Genomic DNA, 12,262 nt, shown 5'->3' on the forward strand with positions numbered 1-12,262 from the left:
TACAGGTTATCTGAATAGACCAAAGATGCATGCTCAGGTCTCATTTACTTACCTAAAAAATTATTTTAAAGCTACAAAATACTTTTAAATACAAATCCTTTAAACACAATTAGTTTTGCTTGATAGCATACATTCAGTGTTAAGGGCCATGCTCAAGGACCCAGCAATTGTAGCTTGGTGGTGCAGGGATTTAAACTCATACCTTTCAAATAACATTACTCAAATAAACTTCCACCTATATATATATATATATATATATATATATATATATATATATATCTTCAAATTATTCGTTAAAGATGATATATTCTAGCAAAACTCTTTCAACATTGTGAGCAGTAGTTTGGTTTCTCTCCTGTATAAATAAGCTAATGTATTTTGAGCTTGCTTTGCTGTGTAAAACTATTCCCACATTATCAGCTGTAATAAAAATTCTCTCCTGTGTGAATGTACTGTACAGAACTCTTCCTATAGTCTGAGTGGTCATTCGGCTTCTCTCTTGTGTAAACTTTATAACCTGCCCATGTTCTCCCACACCACCCCACTGCTGCGCTCCCTCCACTGGCTTCCGGTAGCTGCATGAATTAAATTTAAAACACTGATACTTGCCTACAAAGGCAAAAACGGACCAGCACCATCTTACCTCAGAGACCTCATCACTCCTCGCACTGCACCACACTGTCTGAGATTCTCCAGCACTGCTCGACTGGTACCACCTTCTCTCAGAATAAGAGGTAAGTTCTAACAGCGAGGTGGTGGAATGAACTTCCCCTAGATGTCCGAAAAGCGAGTGGTTGGTTATCTTTAAGCTTCCTCTTCCTGAAACACTTAAACTAACACTTTTCCAAGTTTGCTTTTTCTTTTACAAAAAAATTAATACAATCCTCTCAACAGAGTTTAGGCTGATTTATCTTAAGATCCAGAACCAGTGTAGAGTTGTTCATTGATTGAGACTCGAAACACTTTTGTACGTCACTCTGGATAAATGATGTAAATGTAAAGGTGACTGGACAGTGCTCCCAAAGTAGCATTACAGTGGTAAAGAGGCTATAAAGGTGGAATGTATACATTTAGTGCCTATAAGTTTGTTCCTTATACGTTTATCCCTAATGAACGAGCCAGGGGTGACTATGGCAAGGAAACCTTCTTTTCTTATACCTTTAATAGTATAGGAAAGAAACCTTGAGAGGAACCAGACTCAAAAGGGAACCCATACACATCTGGGTGACACAAAATGTCCATTCAGTAGTGAATTCTTTCTTTTCCAATTACTTCATGAATGTGTTTTCAAAGGTCATTAGTATAAAGACATCCATTTAAAGAAATTGTACTCTGTAGCAGAAGCAGAAACACAATGTTAGAAAGTTATATGCCTCGATTACACCTGGTATTAGATTGGCTCAAATATGGACCACAGAGACAGGTAGCAATTCCAGCCTGGCCTTTTTATGTCTTGAATACATCTTTACTGACATTTTACAATCAGAACAGTCATTCTGAACTGCCGAGGCCGATCTACAGTGCTCCAGAGTGAAAGTAAAAAAAACAAAAACATAAAGTTTTGTATCAAAATTCTTTAGTGTGCCCTTAGGCCAACTAGATCTAGTGCATACAAATGAGTCCAGAGCACCATTTATTCCCATGTGCAATTTTTTCAGTTTTCAGCTGAATAGAAAGATATTACCAAACTGACTGAATAATGAATCATTAAAAAACCTGCCCACCAAACACATATTGGTCATTAAGACACACTGTGTCATGCCAAAACACTCCGAGTACATATTAAGGCAGTGATTTTCAACCAGAATGCCATGAGAGAGCATCAGGTCTGCTGTGGGAAATGATCTATTTTACATTATTTGGTGCAAATAAATTATTATTTAATTGCTGGGAATATTTTGCCATTGTTAGGCAAGTGTCCCTGGGATGTAGTGACTGGCAAAGTAATGGAAATACTCCTCCATGCCAGTGGGTGGCATTGTAGGTAGCACAAACGCCTAACTGGACACTGGACAAAGTTCTGACCCAGATATATTTCCCACTAGTAATTTGAGATGAGAAATCTGTTTACTGAGTATGAATCATTCAGTAAACAGATTTGAGTTTCACGAGTAACTTAATTCAAGTGAGTCAGGAAGGATTCTGCCTGCTTTTGCCATGGAATTCCACTAGAGGGCACTCACCAAATCCTTAGAATTCACAGAATCCGCAGACTTATGATTCCCAACAGATCCGCTGAATCCCACGGTTCAGGTGGATCAGCCAGGAATCAGGACCCGTGAAACTGAGTCTGTTTCTGACCATGAAGGAAGTTTCCTTATCGACTCAGTCACCTACTTGCTAACAACAACTTAGAACAACTAAAAAGTGTAATTTACAATTTGTGAAAGAACCAGGTTATTTAAATCAGATGGGTCTCTACTAGTGATGGGAAGATCGGATCATTTTAGTGACTTGGTTCTTTGAATCTTGTTCATCAAAATTAATGAATCTTGAATTAATTAGTCATTTAGTTCATTATGTTACTTTGATCATAAATCAACAAAAATGTTACATTTTAATAAGCAGATCCCAGACACATCTACATACACTAACTTTGACTATAATTCTGAAAATGTATATATAATATAAAACTGCATAGCGTCTAGAAGATGTTTTGCGATGCTTTTTTTTGCTCTTCTGAGTCACATTAAAGACTCGTTCAAAAAGAACGAATCATTCATGAATGGCCTGTCACTATTCCCTAGTGTGAGTGGTGGCCAAAAGAAGAAAAAAAACGCTGAACTTGAGGCAATACGGTGAATGTAATCTTTCGCATAAATCCGTTATGCTTGGTGTTTTGTAAGGGGGAAAAGCTATTCAACAGTGCCATTGTCCCAAACCCCCTCTCTACACGAAACACCAGTCATTTTAAAACAGGAACACAGATTATTTTGTCGCCTGCATGAACACCGAGGAAACTTTAATAAAAAGAAAACCCTAAAGTTAAATGAGAGAGCTTTTACAGCTAGCTAGCTAGTAAGTTGAAAGCCATCAGGACTATGAAATTTTTTCTTTTCTAAGAATATAACTTTCTTCCATCTTTTAATGTCCCAAGTTTGGTGCTCCCTTACAAATTCCAAACAGTGGAGCAAACAGCCCTGAGGTGCCCCAGTGCTCAGTGTGGTGGTGCTGGAGATGCTGTTTCCGATCCCGACTGACTGAGGTCTCCCAGTCAGGAAGTCCAGGATCCAGGTACAAAGGGAGGTCTTCCGGCCCAGTAGGCTCAACTTCTCAATCAGGTGCTGAGGGATGATTGTGTTGCTGAGCTGAAGTCTACGAACAGCATTCATATATACGAGTCCTTGTTGTCTAGGTGGGTGAGGGCCAAATGAAGGGCCGTAGAGATGGCATCGTCCGTGGAGCGGTTTGGAAGGTATGCGAAATGCATGGGGTCCAGTGATGGTGGTAGATGGGTCTTGATGTGCCTCATGACGAGCCTTTCAAAGCACTTCATCACAATGGGTGTGAGCACAATGGAACGATAGTCATTAAGGCAGGGGACAGTAGACTTCTTCAGCACGGGAAAGATGGCGCTGCTCTGGGAGATGTTGACTTTCTTGGGTGAACTCTAGAGTTTTCCTCACTTGAGCTGTGGTTAGACAGAGCACCTGGTCACTGGGAGGAGGGGTATTCTTCCTCACATTACATATTCATGGAAAAAAATATATTAAACATAAGTCAGTGATTCTTATTTGGTTGAGCAGAGAAAGCCTTGCCAGCTCACCACTGTACACATCATACTAGTGTTGTACTACAGTGCCGGTTTGACATCTATCCAGAGTTTACCCACAGAGTTTTGAGTCACTTGATTTACCCATGAAACTGATTTTCATTATTATAAGTATAGGTTCACTCAAAATGGCATTAATAATGACTACCACACATGCCTGCTACTTAACTTTTCTACTCCATGTTAGTGATGGGAAGATCGGGTCATTTTAGTGACTTTGACAATATTGAAAATATGACAATGCAGCTAAGGACAAAATTTGATAAACAGAATGAGTATCTTCACCTCTCTATATTGTCAATAGTCCACATGACTCATAATTATTGTAACAATAATGTCAAGATTTGGACCAAAAAAAAACCCTGATCTTCTGAATTGTGTAGCATTTATGGGAGTCACATGACAAAAGAACGAATGACTCGGACCCGAGGATTCATGACACAAACTACTCAATTCTGTTTCCTGTGTAATGCATTGCATAACGTTTATGGGAGTCACGTAATAAAAAAACTAACGACTCGGACTAGAAGAGTCGAGAGAGATGAACTACAAAATTGTTTCCTGTACATAAACTACGGGATGCTTTGCTCATGTGCATCAAGTAAAAAATGAACGAATCACTCTTTAAGAACTGAGTCACATTAAAGACTTGATTCAAAATGAACAGATTTTTCATAGACGACCCGTCACTACTCCATGATATTTTGTATTAAGTTGTTTATAAGTAGTGGCAGTGGAACATATGTGTATGTGTACCCTTCTGGCTCTCCCTGTTAGTTATGCTGTCATAGCTAATCTTGCACTGTTCACACTGTACAGTGTCTACTTTTATGTTACAATATGTATATTATTAATCCTTAATTAAGGCCTAAAGATCCATAAAGTTACTGAGCAACTCTGAGCAAGAACAATGAGGATGGATTGAGAACAATAAGAACAATCTTCTACAATTTGCATGAACAGTTCTGCATTTAAGCACTGAATCAATGGACACTTAAACAATGATAGAACTGTAATGAATGGACAATCGGTACCACTTGGATAAGGATGGGTTTCATTTTGAGTCTGGTTCCTCACAAGGTTTCTTCCTCATACGATCTGAGAGCTTTTCCTTGCCATTGTCACCACAGGCTCACTCAGTAGAGATGAAATAACAGGCATTAAACTTACACATTCAATCATTTATATTCAATAAATGTATAAATTTAAGAATCTCTGTGAAGAATCTCTGTAATGTTGCTTTGGGGGCAAATAAAACAATTGATTTGCATTGAATACAATTGTTATTGCGATAATCAAGCTAAAATTATTCATAAATAGATTTTCATAGCAGCATATTAATAGAGTAACCCCATATTAAATCTCACCTCTTCTCTCCAGGTCTGAGATTCCAGGTCCAGAGCTCCCACATGATTGTTTACGGTGCCCCATTTGCAAAAACGTTGCAGATCAGGTTGTGCATGATGTATGCATTAACTTTTTACAACTTGAATTGATTTTAATAATTAATACACTCATATTCTGCTAAACTTGTACCGTAATATACATTGTCATACATTAACGATTAAAGAATATGCAAATGAGCAGTGCAAATTGGCCAGAGAAGGCAGAATTGGTTACCACAACCCTGTGAATTCAGGTAGAATTAGACAGTTAAACTGACATCAGGTTATAGAATTGGACTATTTTCTGTCATATATATGGAATGGTCAGTGTAGGGCAATAACGCGTTACTGTAACGCAGTTACTTTTGACAGTAACTAGTATTGTAACACGTTACTTTTTAAATAAAGTAAATCCGTTACCGTATGCTGCGTTGTCTGTTACTTTTTTTAAATAATGAATTTGGGCTGAAGTGTAGCCTACAGTCTAACCTGTTTACAGCAGCGACGCATTGTAGGATTGGTGGAAGAACCACTGTAAACACGAAGAAGACGCACTGTGGGCGTGTCTCTGTTTATTCAGGTCTGTGCGGCAGTAATGGCGAGTAGAGGCGAGAGCAAGACGAGTTTCTCAAAGTGGAAATATGCTCATTATTTCACTTCAGTTGAGCATAAATACAAAAACTTTGTAGTCAAATGTAAGCTGTGTCTTTCTGGTTTGAAGGTCGTATCTACTGCGATAAACAGCAACTCCAATCTGTCGACGCTCCTCCAGAAACTCCATGCCTCGACGAAGCTAGAAGCTAGAAGCTAACCCGGTGTTCTGTTCTACATTGTTGATAGTTTTCATACTTCAGCTGTGAAAGGAACCTTTTTAAGAGCTCAACACAACAGCTTTTATAATGCAGAAGCCACTTTAGTTTTTGATTGTGAATATATTATTCAGCTTGTTTTGTTATTTATTTCAGAAATCCTTGTGATATTCAGTTTGTGCAGGTCTGACTTTAATAGAATAGTGTTTAAAAATGACTTTGTGTTTAAGTCAGTTTTGTGTTTGTGTAGACCATAACGCATAAAAGGGCATTAATGGGAACATTAAAGAACGTTCTTTTAAAAAAGGAACTAAAAAGTTACTTTAAACAGTAACACATTACTTTTTGTTGTAAGTAATCAACAAAGTAATTGAGTTACTTTTTAAATGAAGTAACGAGTAACTGTAACTAGTTACTATTTTTTAGTAACGAGCACAACACTGGGAATGGTAAGATTCATTGATTCGCATCAGTATTTTGCATCGTTCTCTCAACACCGCTGCTGCTATTTGCTATGCTGAGAGTCACATAGAATACAGATTAACACGGCAGAGGTAGAGCTGCGTCTTCCTGCACACAGAACAGGAGAAGAACATCTGGTTTTAATAAACCTTTGCCTTTTTTTTGCACTACAAAGCCTTGTTTGTGAAAGGGCACTTAACTAAATGTATGATTTGAAATAAAAGTACTAAAAGAACTAAATAAAAGAACTATCTGTAGCATTGAATTGCAGAGCATCATATTTTTCAATTGTATTGCATTAAATTGCATTTTGTCGAAAAGAATCGAAATCGGCTCGCACTGCATCGTAATAGGAGTGAATCATATCGCATTGCATCAGTAGCTGCTTCATATCAGCCTCCGTTATGAAGATGCACAACCCTATGATATAATATTGCAGAAACTCCAAGTGTCAATAACCTTTCATGAAGAAAGTGTTTATTTGTTGCCAGTGCATTCAGGAGAGAATTACTCAACAATCATTTAGTTTTAGAATAACATAAGAATGGCATTAATAAAATATTAAATACAGACAAAAAAGAAGGAAGAAAAAAGCAAGCCAACTTAAATATATTTTACAACAAATAAGACTTTCAATAGTTAATTAAAAGAAAAAATAGGCAGAGCATTCTGTGTATATGGTAGCTGCAAGCAAATGGCCGAAACAATTACTGCAAGAGTCAGCAAAGAAGGGAAACATACATATATATAATATATTAGGGCTTAAACAATTCGAGTAATTCAAATTAAATAAAAAAATCATCAAGGAAAATTATGTGCCTTAATAATTATTTAAATACACATGGAGCAATGTTTCCCCACGGACCATTATAACTGATGCACCACCTGCTAAACTCTGTAGCGCTCTGGACAGGTAAACACAGAAGACGATGCAGAATAGACGAGAGGAGAAGATGATTCATATGAAAGCCTGTTTCCGCCGCATAAAAAATGTATACGTTTGCCTAATTCCGACTTTAATTCTCGCAATTCCAAGTTTTTTTTTCCTCGCAATTCCGTTTTTATTTATAATTTGTATATATTTGTATTTGCATTTTGATGTAATATGGCAATTAAATGCACCAAATAGGTTTAGTTTTCACAGATATTCTTTTGTGCAATTTCAGCAATAAAATGTAAATTTTTTTAAAAAAGGAAACGAATTACTTGTTTATTTTAAGAGACCCGTCTTATTTTTCTTGTATATTTAGTATTGCTCTTTAATAAAGAAAAAGTACCTCTGTTTCGATTCCTCAATTAAACGATAGCTACAGCCCCAATTTATATATATATATATATATATATATATATATATATATATATATATATATATATATATATATATATATCGGTTCCTTTTGCCACTTAATCCTCTTTAGATACACTTTAGATCCAACTCATCCAACAGAAAAAAAAAGATCATTTACCATGTCTGTGTATAAACCGATTTTGGAATTCTTCGTTCTGTACACATTTTGCAGTGATTCGCATAAACTCATGATCAAGTCAAACAATCTTTCAACGCTATAGTCCTGCAATTACAAGACAGCAAAAGCTGAAGACTCTCTGTTTCTCTTTATACTTTTTTTTGGTAGTCATTTTGTTCTGCATGAGCCTTTAATGGAGATCTGTTAGGAAGCAAATCAGCTGTGCCTTCAAAATTCCCGGGGTTTCCTGAGTGAATACTGTTTGTCAACTTTTTATAATTGGGTGCATCTGACATATGTTTTCGTTCATTTGGGCCTCCAATTTTTAAAATGCTCCTGCAAGCTACTAGAACACAAATATTATAAAGTCCAACCATCGGAACAATAGTTCAGAACAGAAACGGTTTCTGTAACGAGATATAACCGCGTACATCATTCGAAAACGAACAAAAGCCTCTAATCAAAACGGATTAGTTCATGATAACGGATTGCGCTAAAACTTTTTAACGGGTTGTAAATGAACGGTTACACTGTGATGCATTATATACCCTGTACAACGTTTAAAATCAAGTCACTAAACGTATAAAAGTGTTTGAATGACGCCTCCATTGCTCACATGTGAAAAATAGTCCGTAATCCTCTGGTTTGCGATGTTCGGTTAGAGGCTTGTGCCTGTACCAGGTCTTCGGTAAGTACGTTACGTTTAGTTTGAGATAGTCATTTGATATATGACACGTGATTAACGTGAACGAGACCCACGCTGTGAGCATACGCCTTCGGTTCCGTGTAAATGAGCCAGGTTTTTTTCTTAATAAGCCAACACACACACACACGTACTGAACTCATCCCACACTGTGTTGCTGCTTGTCTGCTGCGTGAATGCGCTGGTGAGCCTTGAAGGATCCGTGCTGTTTAAAGCTCTTCCCACACTGCGTACAGCGGTACGGCCTGTCTCCGGTGTGAATGCGCTGGTGAGTCCTCAAATGGCTTAACTCTCGGAAACTCATCCCGCACTGCGAGCAGTAATGCGGCTTCTCTTTAGTGTGAATGCGCTGGTGCGTCTTCAAATGGCTCAGTTCCCGGAAACTCATGCCGCACTGGGAGCAGTAATACGGCTTTCCTCCGGCGTGGATGCGCTGGTGCGTTTTTAAGTGACTCAGCTCGCGGAAACTCATGCCGCACTCCGAGCAGTAGTGCGACTTATCCCCCGAGTGGATGCGCTGGTGCGTTTTCAAGTGACTCAACTCGCGGAAGCTCATGCCGCATTGCGAGCAATAGTGCGGTTTCTCTCTGGTGTGAATGCGCTGGTGCGTTTTCAAGTGACTCAGCTCACGGAAACTCATCCCGCACTGTGCGCAGAAATGCGGCCTCTCTCCCGTGTGAACGAGCTGGTGGTTTTTTAGAGTGGGCAATTCTCTAAAACCCTTTCCGCACAGCGAGCAGTAATGCGGCTTCTCTTTAGTGTGAATGCGCTGGTGCGTTTCAAGTGACTCAGCTCGCGGAAACTCATGCCGCACTGCGCGCAGTAATACGGCTTCTCCCCGTTGTGAATGAGCTGGTGCCGCTTGAAGGAACTCTGCAGCGTGAAACTCTTCCCGCATGGCGAGCACCGGTACGGCTTCTCCCCCGTGTGGCTGCGCTCGTGGTTCTTAAACGGACTGTGGCGCGTGAAACTCTTGCCGCACTGCGAGCACACGTACGGCTTCTCTCCCGTGTGAGTGCGCTGGTGCTTCTTGAGGTTGCTTTTTTGGATGAACGTCTTCCCACACTGCGAGCACTGATGGGGCTTTTCTCCCGTATGGATTAGATGGTGTTGTTTCAGGTGACCCTTTCGGGAAAAACCCTTTCCGCACAGCGAGCAGTAGTAAATTATTTCCTTGCCCGGTTCGGCCCCGATCCCTTCGGTTTGAGTGTGCTGGAAACCTGACGAGGACATTTCACTCTGGATGGAGAAAAGAAATGTTACAGTTGATTTAGAGTTGATTTATGAACCAGATTTCAGTCTTTAATCCACCATTTCTGGTGTGTAAATATAAATGTAAATACAGCTAAATGCCACTTCAGATACATTTTGTTGATACTTATTCAATTGCTTGGTTGTAGCCAAAAATGTTTTTATTTTATTTTTTCTACTTCATTCCACAGCTTAGATGTGAGCTCCTCCCCCTTTAGTATTTTTTTGGGTGAAAAACAGGACATTCTCCTATTCGTAGCGATTTTTTTCCCCATCTCTCCACCGATGAGATCCGAGTAACTGAACTCATGCGGAGCTTAAGATTTGATGGGCTTTGAGACTTTACAATCGATAAAACTTTTGCATTGCAGTGACAGTTTCAGCACATTGACCACCTGGTAACCATGTGCTTACATCGCACTTATAGTTACAGTGTGCGTTTTTCTGCCTTTGTCCGGGGGAGGTAACGTTCGTCAGGGAGTTCGAGACGAACAGGCGTGCGTGTGTGTGTTTTCAACATAATTGTTAAATATAAAAATAAATTATAATAATAATTAGTCTAACTGAATGATTAAATGTAAGCATTTGACTCAAAAGATGATGCACACCTTTAGAAAAGGTAAAAAAAAAATGCCCATAAAATGTACAAATCTATTTAACTTGTTGGAAAAGTTTAATTTCCGTCACGGCTGTGAACTGATCACCGAACAACATGAAGAAAATAAAAAATTGTAGGAGGCAGCTGTTCATGGTGGGGTACCAGCACAATAACACACTCGGCAAAATATTGTCTTATTATCGTTAACGATAAAATCTAAAAAAGTTTCCAGAAATCATTTTTGGTCAATATAGCACACCCCTAGGGTCAGGGAAATCTATTCTCACCAGTACATTATCTACTACTTTAACATCTACAGTACCTGTTGCAAACAGGGAAAAGAATACAAAATGTCTGAGAGAGTAGTTTAACAAAAACCTACATAAAATCATACATTCTATTGATAGAATCTTATATAATCTTCTCGGGAAGTGGTAGGTCTGGGGTTCAAACCTCAGTATCACCAACCTCCCACTATTGGGCCCTTAAGCGAGGCCCTTAACCCCCTGTGCTCCGATGTATCCTGTCTGACCTGCGTTTTGACCCCAGCATCCTAACATTGCTGGAATTTGCAAAGAAAGCATGTGGAAAGGAAAAAGAATGGATGAAGTGATTTGGCAGGAAATGCTCAACGTCAGGCTTTGATCAGAGGCTCGAATAAACAAAATATAAGTCAAGAAGGTGTACAAGGATCAGAAAAGGGGGCTCAGCCAAAGCAACTTGTGATCACCACCACTCAGGAATAAAAACCCCTTCGACATGAGTCTCCCATGTTTCTTAAGTCTTGTGGAATCTTGCAGCTGGTTTGATAACCCCAGTGCTGCTCGAGATGCGGGTCTGAGACCAGAACACGGTATCAGGAGACCAGGTTGCATCCATAATTACAAATACAAAAAATACAACAATAATGAAGGAGGTTCATCATGTTCCTCATATTGCATTAAGAATCAGTTATATGGGAATGTAAATACATCTTCAAAACACGTATTTAATATTATTTTTATCTATCTAGCTCAGGTTTCAGATCATTCATGCCCAGGGAAAGATTGTCCCAACCGGAATTACAAAACTATCACGACTTTATACATAATATACTATATGATTATATGACATCCGATTCTGATAAGGTGTAAAGACGATTTTTTTGCATTTACAGTCATAAATGTATAACTTTATGTAAGCATTGTTTGGATTTTGATCTGTATTACAGTGAACTCACCTCGATCGAGCTTGTGTTTACATCCTCGCTGTCTACAGACTCGTCTTTTCCTTGGTTCTCGAGTTTAGCTGAATTCTCAGATTTGCAAATGTTCGCCATTATATATACATAATTATATATATTATCTATATTATCTATATTATTCTGCCTTTAAATTGTACAAGAATTTCTGCGGTAGTCTGTTTGTTTTAAGTAAATACAGTGTTCAGTAGCAGGGCAGAGTTTCAGCAGCAGGGCGCCGCCATGTTGAATCTCACGACCTCTCGCGAGATTTCAGGATTCCGAGCTCCAGGAAGCGACCCATGACTGTACAATGAATGGAAATCGTATTATTAAACTTATTTAAATACCAAATGGAACATTTTCCCATTAAGAAGCCACTTATGTCACTAAGGAGCTAATTAGGAAGACAAAAATGTTACACCAACTTTACTTTTTCGTATAAGTAGTTCTCATATACTGTAGGTTTTCATATAAGCGATATACAGTATCAGTCAAAAGTTTGGACACAGTCGTATTTAATGGGTTTTCCTTATTTTTATTGCTTTCAACATTCTATATTAATACTGACGACACCGAAATTACAAAACCATGTCA

At 38.6% G+C, this 12,262-nt stretch overlaps 1 protein-coding gene across 1 annotated transcript; it reads right to left on the minus strand.

Annotated features, from left to right (window-relative positions):
* Positions 1-7,816: 7,816 nt before the first annotated feature.
* On the minus strand, positions 7,817-11,916 carry LOC124396189 (zinc finger protein 135-like). Its single transcript, XM_046865249.1, is given in 3 exon segments — positions 7,817-9,374; positions 9,377-9,836; positions 11,666-11,916. Coding segments are annotated over 3 exon segments (1,197 nt in total). The 5' UTR covers positions 11,765-11,916; the 3' UTR covers positions 7,817-8,736.
* Between the last annotated feature and the right edge of the window lie 346 nt (positions 11,917-12,262).

This window comes from Silurus meridionalis, chromosome 2 (genome assembly GCF_014805685.1).
Source record: "Silurus meridionalis isolate SWU-2019-XX chromosome 2, ASM1480568v1, whole genome shotgun sequence".
NCBI classification, from domain to species: domain Eukaryota; kingdom Metazoa; phylum Chordata; class Actinopteri; order Siluriformes; family Siluridae; genus Silurus; species Silurus meridionalis.